At 41.3% G+C, this 16,288-nt stretch overlaps 1 protein-coding gene across 1 annotated transcript in view; it reads right to left on the bottom strand.

Annotated features, from left to right (window-relative positions):
* Positions 1–294: 294 nt before the first annotated feature.
* The window catches only part of LOC130285203 (cytochrome P450 2W1-like), a 32,657-nt gene continuing 16,663 nt past the window's right edge, over positions 295–16,288 (bottom strand). The window contains 4 exon segments of the mRNA XM_056536526.1: positions 295–498; positions 3,174–3,363; positions 10,269–10,452; positions 12,056–12,197. Coding sequence (XP_056392501.1) covers positions 3,306–3,363; positions 10,269–10,452; positions 12,056–12,197 — 384 coding nt within the window. The 3' untranslated portion in view covers positions 295–498; positions 3,174–3,305.

The following is a 16,288-nucleotide window of genomic DNA, read 5'->3' as shown; positions in this document are numbered from 1 at the left end:
TTATGCTGCTGTCACGTAAAACTTGAGTCATTCTGCCACTATAATGTCTGATTATGCTGCTGTCACATTAAGCCGTAGTCATTCTGCCACCACTAAATTGTCTCCTCATGCTGCTACTACATAAAAAAAATTATGAGCAAAACAAAGTTTTGGAGAATAATCATCGAATATTGTTATTGAAATTTTTAAAAGATATTACTGTATTGTGTTGTTTCACCTTGAATGTTGCCCTCTTTATTCTTTACATCTTATGCATACAAAATTCTAAGGATGTCTGCATATACTTACTCTCCTGATTTGGAGTGTAGGCCACAGAACTTGTGGAGGAATCCCCCTCCTCTTCTTCCTGTGGTGGTGGTGGTGGTGTTGAGGGGTTTTGGCCACCGTGGGAGGGCCCTGGCTGCTCCTCCTCCTCCTGTGCCTCCTCCTCCTCTTCCTCCTCCTCCTCCTCGGCCTGTCGCCTTGTACTCTTGGGCCGCACAGATGGTTGAGGAGCTCCTATAATAACACAATGTTCATAAAGTTAATAATTATTTCTTATAACCTATGCCAATTCTGTGTAGTCTGCTGTATTGTATATGGATACAAATTAATATACCATCATCCCATTGGTTAACTGTCTATATAAATAAAAGGGCCTGGCTGGCACTACAGGGGAATGAGTGTGAGCTGGGCTGTCACCATGGTAGAATGAGCTGTGTGTGTTTCCTTTGTATGATTCTGATGATCACAGTTAAAAAAGGGCCTGATGGGGTACACAGGATTACTATGACAACCCCACGCCTGGCACATGAATTAAGATGTCATTGAGTTATAATATACAACCCCTTCCCCTTTAACCCACCACACCACTTCACCTAAATTCCAGGGTTTAACTTGATAGACATATGTCTTTTTTCAACTGTACTATGAATACCTTGGGTGGTGATATATGTTACCACAATCTGGGGTCAGACTCACAAACAAAAATGGTTAAGAACATCTGCCTAAGATTAATTATGTGGTATCCCGGTACCGGATCGCATCCGTTACCTTGTGGTGAGGTCCCCAAAGTCAGAGTCCCTAGTTACAGGTGGGGTCCTCATCTATAGTTTGCCCCTTGTCACCCCTTAACCCCTTAAGGACGCAGGACGTAAATGTACGTCCTGGTGAGGTGGTACTTAACGCACCAGGACGTACATTTACGTCCTAAGCATAACCGCGGGCATCGGAGCGATGCCCGTGTCATGCGCGGCTGATCCCGGCTGCTGATCGCAGCCAGGGACCCGCCGGCAATGGCCGACGCCCGCGATCTCGCGGGCGTCCGCCATTAACCCCTCAGGTGCCGGGATCAATACAGATCCCGGCATCTGCGGGAGTTCGCGATTTAAATGAACGATCGGATCGCCCGCAGCGCTGCTGCGGGGATCCGATCATTCATAACGCCGCACGGAGGTCCCCTCTCCTTCCTCCGTGCGGCTCCCGGCGTCTCCTGCTCTGGTCTGTGATCGAGCAGACCAGAGCAGGAGATGACCGATAATACTGATCTGTTCTATGTCCTATACATAGAACAGATCAGTATTAGCAATCATGGTATTGCTATGAATAGTCCCCTATGGGGACTATTCAAGTGTAAAAAAAAATGTAAAAAAATGTAAAAGTAAAAGTAAAAAAAAAGTGAAAAATCCCCTCCCCCAATAAAAAAGTAAAACGTCCGTTTTTTCCTATTTTACCCCCAAAAAGCGTAAAAAACATTTTTTATAGACATATTTGGTATCGCCGCGTGCGTAAATGTCCGAACTATTCAAATAAAATGTTAATGATCCCGTACGGTGAACGGCGTGAACGAAAAAAAATAAAAAAAGTCCAAAATTCCTACTTTTTTAATACATTTTATTTAAAAAAAAATTATAAAAAGTGTATTAAAAGTTTTTTATATTCAAATGTGGTATCAAAAAAAAGTACAGATCATGGCGCAAAAAATGAGCCCCCATACCGCCGCTTATACGGAAAAATAAAAAAGTTAGAGGTCATCAAAATAAAGAGATTATAAACGTACTAATTTGGTTAAAAAGTTTGTGATTTTTTTTAAGCGCAACAATAATATAAAAGTATATAATAATGGGTATCATTTTAATCGTATTGACCCTAAGAATAAAGAACACATGTCATTTTGACCATAAATTGTACGGCGTGAAAACAAAACCTTCCAAAATTAGCAAAATTGCGTTTTTCGTTTTAATTTCCACACAAAAATAGTGTTTTTTGGTTGCGCCATACATTTTATGATATAATGAGTGATGTCATTACAAAGGACAACTGGTCACGCAAAAAACAAGCCCTCATACTAGTCTGTGGATGAAAATATAAAAGAGTTATGATTTTTAGAAGGCGAGGAGGAAAAAATGAAAACGTAAAAATTAAATTGTCTGAGTCCTTAAGGCCAAAATGGGCTGAGTCCTTAAGGGGTTAAATAGTTAAAACTATTCAAATTCTAAATGTAAATAATTAAATAAAGGTTCAAGGACCTTTGGAGGAAGTCAGGTGATCACCCACCATGCATTGTAACGGTGAGTGACAGCTGACTCGGACCAATCCAAAACGGCCCTGCCCATATAAGGGAGCTGCGGCCATTATTCACTCTCTTTCCTCGTGGGCTGATGATAGAGGAGGATCTGCGCAGCTGTTGTCAGCAGTGACTAGGCCCAAGCCTTGCGGCAATGGCCATCTTACAGAACTGTGAGTTATTTCAATCCCTCTAAAGTCTGCAAGATCACCGGACCTAAACAGACCCCTAAATCTGGACGGATCTCTGCATCATCCCTAATTCCAATAACCTCTTGGATAAGCTAATGGTCCGTGGCATCTGTCAATCACTGCCGTACTACATAGAGACTGTATTGCTAAGACTGTTGCTGTTAATTGGATGTACTGCAAGTACTTTAGTAAAGTTCATACAAGTTCATCTCTATTGTAGACCTTCATTCTTTAAAGCACGCACCTATCGTTTCTGGGAAGGGTGTCGATAGGCCGAAGATTTACCTCAGCGTGTTGGCCCTCACCCTGGCGTCACGAGTGACAAGGGTTAAGTTAACCCCTCATCTACTAAAGCAACACCCCAATTACACTACACCCCCCAAGGCCTACCACAATTGCATCTGCCCTTACATAACTGTCACCAACCAATATCTTACCTGGGTGGAATTTTTCCTGGAGATGTCGGACCTGAGCCATGTTCCGGCGTTTCAGGTCCGACCACTTTTTTACAATTGCCATTTTATCATGGCTGCGTCCATGGACCTTCAGTAGCTCCCTTCTCAGGGAGCTTATGATCCGCTGTTTGTCACTTTGGCATCTTGTAGAGTCATCTCTTTGGAGGAAACGCTGCAAGATGAAGATACAAGTATATTATAACACTTTTGTTTAACACCTTATGTCATGTGACCCCTGATAACACAGTGATGACACTCTGAGTACAGATAATGTAGTGGGTGTGACCTGCAGTCCTATGTAACACCACAGATAACACAGTGATAACTCTCTGAGTACAGATAATGTAGTAGATGTGACCTGCAGTCCTATGTAAGACCACATATAACAGTGATAACTCTCTGAGTACAGATAATGTAGTGGGTGTGACCTGCAGTCCTATGTAACACCACAGATAACACAGTGATAACTCTCTGAGTACAGATAATGTAATAGATGTGACCTGCAGTCCTATGTAAGACCACAGATAACAGTGATAACTCTCTGAGTACAGATAATGTAGTTGATGTGACCTGCAGTTTGGGAAACACTGCTATCTGATCTTATATCATAACTTTTAAACTAGTCTAAAATGCAGTTAAATATAATTAAATAACAGTGGTGAAATTACTTACACAAATCAGCAGTTTTTCCTCACCATCTTTGCTTCGCAGGGCAGCAGAAAATCGCGATGCGAAAAGCAACTGGCAAAGAACCAGGAAATGATCTCCGTTCTTGCATGATGTCATAGCGCGCATGCGCAGACAAGCAAACTTTCGCAATAGCAATAGAAAATAAAACTCACAAATTTCGCAATGAAAAAAAAAAACATCACGAATATTCGAATTTCACGAATATGGGACGAATATTCGTCCTCATATTCGCGAAATATCGCGAATTTGAATATGGCATATGCTGCTCATCACTAATTATAATGTACCGACCTTCTGGATCTATCCATGTTTTTAAAATAGTAATAATTACTATATTTCTTATTAGTATTGACACCCCACTCTTATTATATAGTGCCGGAGAGGAAATAATATCCCCGCTGTTCAAATTAGTTTCTTGTACGCAGCAAATGTCTATATAATGTTGTTTACATTCTTTGAACAACAGGGATCTTTTGTATGGGGAATTCAAGCCCTTGACGTTCATTGACATAATTCTCAATACCATTTATCCAGGTAATCAATCATTGTAGTGCAGCCAAAAATAAAATTTACAATGTTTACTCGACAAAATGCTATTAAAATAATTTTATTTCTAATGAAAAAAGCAAGAATTGCTAGCTCTCCTGAGCGTAAGACCCTATTTATAGAAATTTTGAGAGGGAAACAGAAAAGGATAGAATATGACATCAAAAAGAAAAAAAATTCATTAAGTACTGTAACTACAGCTCTCAATGAATAATCCTGGGCGCAGTTCTTGTGCACCCAGTAAGGGGATTGATGGGGTAATTCTATCAGATTCTATAGAGGCTAATCCGGCATACACTTATAAACAAAAACTTTAGCATTATTTTTTATAGGAAACACTGGTCCTGTCCGGTAATAAAATTTATTTTTTTTTGGCAAATTAGGAGTCTCTGAGTTTTCTGTCTGGAGGCCCCAATCTTGGCAGAGTTTCAATAGTTCCTGGGGAGAAGATGTCACATGTCTAGTCCCTTTATGAAAAATAATTATTTTTACAGGGAATCCCCACATACATGATTCTGTGTGCACGGAGGTAACGAGTTCTCTGTGAAAAATCCCTTCTCCTGGACAGTGTGGCAGCAGATAAATCTGGAAAAATTGAGATATTACCAAATTTTTCCGGTGATTTTCTCACCGCAGTCAATATTTTTTTTTTAATTCGGAAAAAATGAACCCGCAAAAGTATGTCTCTGGGCTGTGATAAGGGGACCGTCTTGGGGTTTAGGTAGTCTATGAGCCCTATCGATTGTCAAGTCTAGGTTCGAACAGTTCGGTAATAGGGTAGAAAAAAATTCTGTCAAATAGGTGAACAAATCTTCATTTTTTTATTGTTTCGGGAATGCCACGAAGACGGAGATTGTTTTTCCTAGACCGGTCCCCCATATTGCTTATTTAAATTTTTAAGGCATTTAATTCTTCCTTAAGTTCCCCCACTTCATCTACCACCATTTTATGGGATGACACTACTTCATCCAGCTTCTCTTCAATATGCGCAGTACGAGTCCCTAGAATCTGTATTTCAGTATGAATACTCGTTACTGCCTTTTGGAGGATATCTGTGAAGGAGACCTGGAGATCTAGCAGCATCTGCCTCATGGAAAGTTCCATCACAGATACTGCTTCTTTTCTTTCCCTATCCGTGGTTAAATCGCTATTTTTAGAGGTTGGACTTTTTATTGAGGCTGTCAATTCTTTGCAAGCCAAGTCTAATGGTGGCGACTGAAATAATGCACTCCTGCTAAATGGTAAATAAGGTATTCTTATTTATTTTGTTATGTTTTTTCTTTTTCTTTACTTTATGTTTATTATAAAATCTTTTATTAAAAAAAATTAAATAAATATTTGTAGTTACAGCATTAACTGGCTGGATGACTAAGACATCCACCTTTATGAGCATTATTATGATACGCACTTTTTTTTTTTTATTTTTTTTTTACAAATGAAGCACATTTTACCTCTTATATAACTCCTATTTTTCTCATAGATTTTAAGTTCTTGTAAGCAGATCGCTGACCTATTGTTTGCATTGTTGAATAGTTTGATTCTCTGTTCTGTCTGATTTTATCTGTATATGTATTGTATTGCAGTGCTACAGAACATATTGATGCTATATGAAAGCTGTAAAGATGATAATTATTACACTACTCAAAAAAATAAAGGGAACACTAAGATAACACATCCTAGATCTGAATGAATGAAATACTTTTGTCTTTACATAGTTGAATGTGCTGACAACAAAATCACACAAAAATGATCAATGGAAATCAAATTTATCAACCCATGAAGGTCTGGATATGGAGTCACACCCAAAATCAAAGTGGAAAACCACACTATAGGCTGATCCAACTTTGATGTAATGTCCTTAAAATAAGTCACAATGAGGCTCATTAGTGTGTGTGGCCTCCACGTGCCCGTATGACCTCCCTACCACGCCTGGGCATGATCCTGATGAGGTGGCGGATGGTCTCCTGAGGGATGTCCTCCCAGACCTGGACTAAAGACATGACTTCCCAGATGTGCTCAATCGGATTCAGGTCTGGGGAACAGGCGGGCCAGTCCATAGCATCAATGCCTTCCTCTTGCAGGAACTGCTGACACACTCCACGGTAGGTAGGGGTCGTGCTGCTGGGTTGTTGCCCTCCTACAGCCTCCTCCACGTCTCCTGATGTACTGGCCTGTCTTCTGGTAGTGCCTCCATGCTCTGGACACTACGCTGACAGACACAGCAAACCTTATTGCCACAGCTCGCATTGATGTGCCATCCTCGATGAGCTTCACTACCTGAGCCACTTGTGTAAAAGACTTGATGTCCAGCGAGGTAGGATGCAAAACAGGATTTCTTTATTGAGGACACATGGTCAGCACATAAAACCAATGCGTTTCGGGTCAGACAGGACCATGATTAACCCCTTAACCCCTTAAGGACTCAGGGTTTTTCCGTTTTTGCACTTTCGTTTTTTCCTCCTTACCTTTTAAAAATCATAACCCTTTCAATTTTCCACCTAAAAATCCATATTATGGCTTATTTTTTGCGTCGCCAATTCTACTTTGCAGTGACATTAGTCATTTTACCCAAAAATGCACGGCGAAATGGAAAAAAAATCATTGCGCGACAAAATCGAAAAAAAAAAACCCATTTTGTAACTTTTGGGGGCTTCCGTTTCTACGCAGTGCATATTTTGGTAAAAATTACACCTTATCATTATTCTGTAGGTCCATATGGTTAAAATGATACCCTACTTATATAGGTTTGATTTTGTCGCACTTCTGGAAAAAATCATAACTACATGCAGGAAAATTTATACGTTTAAAAATGTCATCTTCTGACCCCTATAACTTTTTTATTTTTCCACGTACGGGGCGGTATGAGGACTCATTTTTTGCGCCGTGATCTGAAGTTTTTATCGGTATGATTTTTGTTTTGATCGGACTTTTTGATCACTCTTTATTCATTTTTTAATGGTATAAAAAGTGACCAAAATACGCTTTTTTGGACTTTGGAATTTTTTTGCGCGTACGCTATTGACCGTACGGCTTAATTAATGATATATTTTTATAGTTCAGACATTTACGCACGCGGTGATACCACATATGTTTATTTTTTATTTTTTTTACACTGTTTTATTTTTTTATGGGAAAAGGGGGGTGATTCAAACTTTTATTAGGGAAGGGGATAAATGACCTTTATTAACACTTTTTTTTTACATTTTTTTTGGCAGTGTTATAAGTCCCATAGGGACCTATAACACTGCACACACTGATTTCTCATCCTGATCACTGGCGTGTATTAACACGCCTGTGATCAGCATTATCGGCGCTTAACTGCTCCTGCCTGGATCTCAGGCACGGAGCAGTCATTCGCCGATCGGACACCGGGAGGCAGGTAAGGGCCCTCCCGGTGTCCGATCAGCTGTTCGGGACGGCGTGATTTCACCGCGGCGGTCCCGAACAGCCCGACTGAGCAGCCGGGTCACTTTCACTTTCACTTTTGAAGCGGCGGTCAGCTTTGACCGCCGCTTCTAAAGGGTTAATACCGCACATCGCCGCGATCGACGATGTGTGGTACTAGCCGCGGGTCCCGGCCGTTGATTAGCGCCGGGACTGACGCGATATGATGCGGGATCGCGGCGCGATCCCGCTTCATATCGCGGGAGCCGGCGCAGGACGTAAATATACGTCCTGCGTCGTTAAGGGGTTAAATTTTTACGTTTTCATTTTTTCCTCCTCGCCTTCTAAAAATCATAACTCTTTTATATTTTCATCCACAGACTAGTATGAGGGCTTGTTTTTTGCGTGACCAGTTGTCCTTTGTAATGACATCAGTCATTATATCATAAAATGTATGGCGCAACCAAAAAACACAATTTTTGTGGGGAAATTAAAAAGAAAAACGCAATTTTGCTAATTTTGGAAGGTTTCGTTTTCACGCCGTACCATTTACGGTAAAAATTACATGTGTTATTTATTTTGAGGGTCAATATGATTAAAATGATACCCATTATTACATACTTTTCTATTATTGTTGTACTTAAAAAAAATCACGAACTTTTTAACCAAATTAGTACGTTTATAATCCCTTTATTTTGATGACCTCTAACTTTATTATTTTTCCGTATAAGCGGCGGCATGAGGGCTCATTTTTTGCGCCATGATCTGTACTTTTTTTTGATACCACATTTGCATCTAAAAAACTTTTAATACATTTTTTATAATTTTTTTTAAATAAAGTGTATGAAAAAAGTAGCAATTTTGAACTTTTTTTTTTACGTTCACGCCGTTCACCGTACGGGATCATTAACATTTTATTTTACTAGTTCGGACATTTACGCATGCGGCGATACCAAATATGTATATTAAATTTATTTTTTACGCTTTTTGGGGGTAAAATAGGAAAAAAATGACGTTTTACTTTTTTATTGGGGGAGTGGATTTTTCACTATTTTTTTACTTTTACTTTTACATTTTTTTAAATTTTTTTTTTACACTTGAATAGTCCCCTTAGGGGACTATTCATAGTAATACCATGATTGCTAATACTGATCTGTTCTATGTATAGGACATAGAACAGATCAGTGTTCTCTGTGATCTTCTGCTCTGGTCTGCTCGATCTCAGACCAGAGCAGGAGACGCCGGGAGCCGGAAGGAGGAAGGTGAGGGGATCCGATCATTCATTGAAATCGCGTACTGCCGCAGATGCCGGGATCTGTATTGATCCCGGCACCTGAGGGGTTAATGGCCGTCGCCCGCGAGATCGCGGGCATCGGCCATTGCCGGCAGGTCCCTGGCTGCGATCAGCAGCCGGGATCAGCCGTGCATGACACGGGCATCGCTCCGATGCCCGCGGTTATGCACAGGACGTAAATGTACGTCCTGGTGCGTTAAGTACCACCGCACCAGGACGTACGTTTACGTCCTGCGTCCTTAAGGGGTTAAGGGTCCTGTCTGACCCGAAACGCGTTTATTTTATGTGCTGACCATGTGTCCTCAATAAAGAAATCCTATTTTGCATCCTACCTCACTGGACATCAAGTCTTTTGCTCCCAGTATTAGGCCGGAGGCACTGTCGGCTAGTCCGCGCTGAGTGTGGGGATTGCAGTGAAGGTGAGCCGTCTTGTTCATTTGAACCCTGTTTGAGCCACTTGTGTGTGTTGTAGACTGTGTCTCATGCTACCACTAGACCAAAACATCAGCCAGGAAGCATAGGAACTGAGAAGTGGTCTGTGGTCACCACCTGCAGAACCACTCCTTTATTGTGGGGTGTCTTGCTAATTGCCTATAATTTCCACCTGTTGTCTGTTCCATTTGCACAACAGCATGGGAAATTAATTGTAAATCAGTGTTGCTTGCTGAGTGGACAGTGTGATTTCACAGAAGTGTGATTGACTCGGAGTTACATTGTGTTGTTTAAGTGTTCCCATAAATTTTTTTGAGCAGTGAATTATTACAGTGTAGGGGTGTTAATAATGGTGATTATCCTGTGTTTCTGGATAGATTTGGGGTTAATATCCATCATGCTTCGTTGTTATGGACAGTAACACTGTTTTGTTTTGCATCCACTATAAGACCATCTTTTGGACCATCACAAAATTACCATTGTAAGTGCTCAATAGTTTTTGTTGGGCTCAGCAGTGGCATTGGTCTGCGGATATATTTAAGTATACTAATACATGGCGGCTGAAGCATACCTGTTGCAATGCAAAGCCTATGACAACCCTACACCTACCATTTCTTATGTATAGAACTGGCATTTAGGAATTTTGGCCAGGATGCAATGGCTAAATCTGCACCCTCTAAGCGTTTCCTTCCCTCAGCAACTCCCTCTTGACAATGTAGCAAACTGCTTACTGTCTGGGAATTGCACAAACTTTGTAATTCTTTGGTCGTAAGGTAAAAACTGCTTCTGGAGTGATGTCCATGTCATCTGCAGTCATTCCTGGAGGAGGAGTGAAGGTGAACTTCTGTAGCATTCCAATGATGAAAAGAAATAGCTCCATTCTGGCCAGGCTCTCTCCAGCACACACTCTGCGCCCTATGTAACCAGATAAAAACTTAGTATCCAGGTTTTGTAAACTGATATTAAAGAAACACAACAGAACTGGTTCCACCATTAGGGGAGCTGTGTGCAAACAGTTTTAGTATTATATTTAATCATTGGACAATATGCAGTAAGCTTATAGGCTCCCCCTAGTGTTGGCTGCAGGCAAGCAGAATTATATCATTCAACTCAATGTCTATGCAGGGAATTCAGAAAAAGATCAGAAAAATTGAACTCTGATATGCTGACTGCTATAAGGATATGTTAAGATATTTATATATTTATATTTATTTTGGACCCAAAAAATTACATAATATCCCATGGGGACGGTTCCCTATATGGTAAAGGAATAGTTAAAGAGGTACTCTGCTGCTCAGCGTTTGGAACAAACTGTTCCGAACGCTGGAGCCGGCGTCGGGAGCTTGTGATGTCATAGTCCCGCCCCCTCATTATGTCACGCCCCACCCCCTCAATGCAAGTCTATAGGAGGGGGCATGACTGCTGTCATGCCCCCTCCCATAGACTTGCATTGAGGGGGTGGGGCGTGACGTCTTGAGGGTGCAGGCTATGACGTCACGAGCTCCCGGCAGTTGATGCAGTTTTTGGAGGGAAATCTAGAAATGTCACAAAAATGAAGGCCATGATTTGAAACTAATACTTCTGCTTTTACATTTTTTTATTACTTTGAACTAAAAAAACTCCTAAATGTGAAAACATACTCATAAATAGAGTGTGACTGTATCTACAGTAACATAGAAAAGTTTAGGCACCCTGACAATTTCCATAATTTTTCGTTTATAAATATTTGATTGGATTTGGATTAGCTATTTGGATCAGCAGGTATGCAAACCCCCATTTTGACAAGCCAGTTTAATTTTTGAAGAAGGTGCTGTGGACTGATGAAACAAAGTTGGAGTTATTTGGTTATAAGAGGTGTTATGCATGCATAGAAGAACACAGAGTTCCAAGACAAACACTTGCTACCCACAGTAAAATTTGGTGGAGGTTCCATCATGCTGTGGGGCTGTGTGGCCAGTACCGTTTCTGGGAGTCTTGTTAAAGTTGAGGGTTGCATGGATTCCACTCAATATCAGCAGATACTTGAGAACAATGTAGAGGAATCAGTCACAAAGTTTAAATTTCGCCAGGGCTGGATATTTCAACAAGACAATGACCCAAACACTGCTCAAAATCCACTCTGGCATTTATGCAGTGGAACAAGTCCAATATTCTGAAATGGCCATTGCATTCCCTAGACCTGTATATCACTGAACATTTGTGGTGTGATTTGAAGCGGGCTGTCCATCTTTTTATAAAAAAAAACTAAAAAAAAACTAATTTCACTGCTAAGATATTACTGCGTCTTTCAGATATTTGATAGCTCAAAATTAAATTGCTGACCCAAACACCGAATTATTTATAAATAAAATTCATTAACATGGTTAGGGGTGCCTACATTTTTGCATATGACTGTAAATTATCTATAGATATGATTATTATAGATATGATTGCTAAATGTCTTTTACTCTACTTACACATAAAATTCTCATCTGGTATAGGCATGATAATAATAAATGACTGCACTGGATCTACTCACCTTTGGAGAATGGATAGAATGCATCTTTCTTTAAAAACTTGCCAGCGGCATCTAAGAAATGATTCGGGTTAAACTGTTTGGGAGTCTCCCATTGGGTCTCATCGTAGTGAATAGATGAGAACAGAGGGATCACTGTGGTTCCCTAATACAAGATAAGAAACGTGTATTATTAAAGCTGTCAGACATTGCTAAAGTGGTATTTAATGTTTAGAACACAATTTGAACTATATTCTGAAATAAAGGGGGAGATTTATCAAAACCTGTGCAGAGGAAAAGTTGACCAGTTGCCCATAGCAACTAATCGATCAGATTGTTCTTTCATTTTTGAAGAGGCCTCTGAAATATGAAATATGTAATCTGATTGGTTGCTATGGGCCACTCAGCAACTTTTCCTCTGGACAGGTTTTGATAAGTCTCCCCCAAAGTGTTTATGCATATCCAAGGCATTTAACTACCGTATATACTTGAGTATAAGCCGAGTTTTTCAGCACGATTTTTCGTGCTGAAAATGTCCCCCCTCAGCTTATACTCGAGTGAACCTCTTTAGGTATACCGGTGGTGGGGGTGCAGAGAGTCGGGCCCTCCATCTTCACTGCAGAGACCATCGCCATTCCGGTGGGGAGGTTGAGCCGGGACGGGCCATCCATCTTCACCGGGATGCCCTCTTCTCCACTCCGGGCCATCCCCAGACTAGTGACACTGCATGGAGGCCTCCGCCGCGCAGGGACGTCCGTGTGCAGCAGACATGAGACGTCAGGAGCGTCCCTGCGCGGCGGTGTCAATGCAGCGTCACTAGTCTGGGGATGGCCCGGAGCAGAAAAGAGGGCCTCCCCGTGAAGATGGACGGCCCAGACCGGCTCACCCTCCCCACTGGAATGCGGATGGTCCCTGCAGTGAAGATAGACGGCCTGGCTCACCCTCCCCAGCCTCCCCGGATGGTCCCTGCAGCTACTAGAGCAACAACTGGGGAGGTGAGAAGACAACGATAGGGGGGGGGGTCTGGATGATAACAGGGGGTGATATGGACAGGGGGTCTGGATGATGACAGGGAAGGGGGGGAGATGGATGATGAAAGTGGAGGGGGGGATAATGGATGATGACAGGGGGGGGAGGGGTGATGACGGGGGGATGATGTATTTCCCACCCTAGGATTATACTTGAGTCAATAAGTTTTCCTAGGTTTTGGGGTGAAATTAGGGGCCTCGGCTTATATTCGGGTCGGCTTATATCGAGTATATACGGTAAACTGATATTTTTTATACAAAAAAGCACAGGACACAAAAATAACAAAATAAGAAAATCTGGAAAAGCAATGACAGCACATATTTTATGGTCCCTGTATTTAGTTTGAACTAAAGGACAAAACAGGACTAACCTGTGATTAGTTATGAATTAGACTTGTCCCTACCTTGCCTGCGCTCACATGACTTTTTTCAGCCTATGAATGGTGATTTTGGTGCTTAACCACTTATGGACTCGGACCATTTTGGCCTTAAAGGGGTACCCTGGTGGAAAACTATTTTTTTTAAATCACTGGTGCCAGAAAGTTAAAAAGATTTGCAAATTACTTCTTTTAAAATATCTTAATCCTTCCAGTATTTATTAGCTGCTGTATGCTCCAGAAGAAATTCTTTATGGATTTAATTTCTGTGTGACCACAGTGCTCTCTGTTGACACCTCTGTCCATGTCAGGAACTGTACAGAGCATGAGCGAATCCCTATAGCAAACCTCTCCTGCTTAGGACAGTTCCTGACATGGACAGAGGTATCAGCAGAGAGCACTGTGGTCAGAGAGAATAGAAATACAAAAAGAAAAGAACTTCCTATGGAGCATACAGCAGCTGATAAGTACTGGAAGGATTAAGATTTTTAAATAGAAGTCATTTACAAATCTGTTTAACTTTTTGACACCAGTTGATTTTTGAGAAGTTAACTACTCATACAGCGATCAAGAACCTTCCAGGCTGTGGACAAAAGGAAAGAATTGATGAGAGAAGCCTACAAGGTTTGAGTTATATTAATAAGAATCAGACGGGTCCTACAGCAGAATAAGGTCTTAAATGCACACGTACATAAGAATGATTGAGAAGTAAAGAACAGACTCTGTTACAGTGATCAGCAATAAACCTGATATTAATCCAATTGAAAATCTTAGGGGAGATAAAGTTTCCTATTGGGAAAAGGAATCTTGCAAACACTTAGAGGCTGTCATTGAAGCCGCAGGTTGTGAAACCACGTTTTAGAGAAGAATGCCTTTAATTCTGTCCATGCCATATACTATGGGAGGAAATTATAATGACTGGTGTCTCAAGCAAGTAAAAACAGGCTAGCTGAAGATGTGATGCTGCACAGTCCTCAGAAATCTACTCCGGCTATATGCTGGAGTAAATTTCTGACATACCATATGCCAAATTCTTACATAAGTATTGAAAAATCAGCTAGGCTCTTGGAGGTCATACCCCGTTCTGCTAAGCCTCATCACTTTTTCTAAAAGTGGCATAGGGGAAGCAGAAAGGCAAGAAGTTGAAAATGTTTGTGCAAAACAATTGTGACTTCTGTATGCTATTAAACTGGTGTGCAGAACCTAATTATAGTTGGTAAAATATTCTAAGGATACAAAGTTAGTGCATATCCATTTATTTCTGAAGATCTTGACTTGTTTATTGGGAAAAACTATACAATTAATAGAATGTTCTAGTACCCTCTTGGGAGATATGGTAGGGCATGTAGGCATACAGGTTCCATATGGTTTCCTGAGGCACAATTGCCCATAGATGTAGCAGCTGGGCCTGTAGATCCTGCACACTTGTAGGTTGCAAATGCTGGCTTGCACTAAATTCTCGATTGGTTATAAATCTGGTGACTGGCAGGCCAAGGAAGCGTTGCAATCCTACAGAGACAGGGAGACCCTTGCTGTGTGTGCAAGCATTATCCTTCTGATAAATGCCAGCTAGAAGCCATTAAAGGCAACACATGTGGCTACAGGATGTCCTGCACATGTTGTTGAGCTGTTAGTGTCCTCGTATCACTACTAGAGGTGACTGACTGTTGTTTTTGATGGTTCCCCAGGTCATCACAGTAATTGGGGCATTGTGTCACTCTAAAGCAAAGGCAGGGTTGAAGCACTCACATCAGGCCTCCATATTTGGCAGAACACTTACGGGCACTGTGAAACCAAATTTCCTTTTGCTAAGTACCAAGAAATAATCTGGGCAGAGACAGGGGTGTGTAAGGAAGGTTTCACCTGTGTCTGGATGGTGGACATGCAAACTGTGGGAGCTGCTCAAGCTTACTGGTGAATCAAAGGATCCTCTCTACTGGCGATCTGTCTAGGCCACCCGGATCCTGCTTGCTGTGTGTATACCCTCATGTAACTACTGCTCTCCACAACTGATATCAGATTTGTTAGAATGGCTTGGATGTCGAACAATTAGTCTAAATCATCATCCTGCTTCTCTCAGTCAAATGATAAACTCCCTATCAAAGTCTGTTATCTGGGCAAAATGTCTTAGAATGCATCTTAGAGGAACACTGCCCCAAAGTAGCCTCTGAGAGCCTATTTTTATGACAGCAGAGGTAGTACTTTTACTTCTAACTGGACCACAACTGTAATCATTTACAATTCTGAATGATACTTAACTGCATGCCGTGCATTTTTTTTTTTGAAAAAGAGTGTATTATACACTGAAATCATGTAGAGGTCAACAACAGGTCATTTTCTAGGTTATAAAAATAGTGTAACAATGTGAAATATTTTTTGGTCGGTTTATCTGCTCCCCCAGTATAAATGCACAACTGCATTTGGGGTTGAGCACCTCCAGCCATTTGAGACCATGTCTTTGTTGTTGTTTAAACTTTATACTTGGAGGTGTGTAAACTCCAGATGTAATACGCCTTGAACATCTGCCAGGCAGCATTAAGGTGCACCTGTGAGGCCGGCAACTATATCAGCCAACTTAGGTGGGGCTTGTAGTCTGCCTCCCTCCTCCCATTGTATGTGTGCTCAGCCACACTGGAGGGTACTTGGGAGGAGCTGTGAGTCGGCCTAATGCTGGCCCCTGGTTTTGCTTATTACGCACAGGTAGGTTTAGTGTTAGGTCCCGTGCCACTTGAGAAACCTTAGTGTTGGTGTGCAGGCTCAGTTATGTCCTTCCTACAAGGATATACTGGCTAATGTCTCAATTTTAACATCAGTGTTGAGGGACAGCCAATGTTATTGTTTACATCTACCAC

The sequence above is a fragment of the Hyla sarda genome, chromosome 8, assembly GCF_029499605.1.
Source record: "Hyla sarda isolate aHylSar1 chromosome 8, aHylSar1.hap1, whole genome shotgun sequence".
Taxonomy (NCBI): Eukaryota; Metazoa; Chordata; class Amphibia; order Anura; family Hylidae; genus Hyla; species Hyla sarda.
Note: the sequence above shows the minus strand (reverse complement) of the source record. Positions and strands in the feature narration are given on the sequence as shown.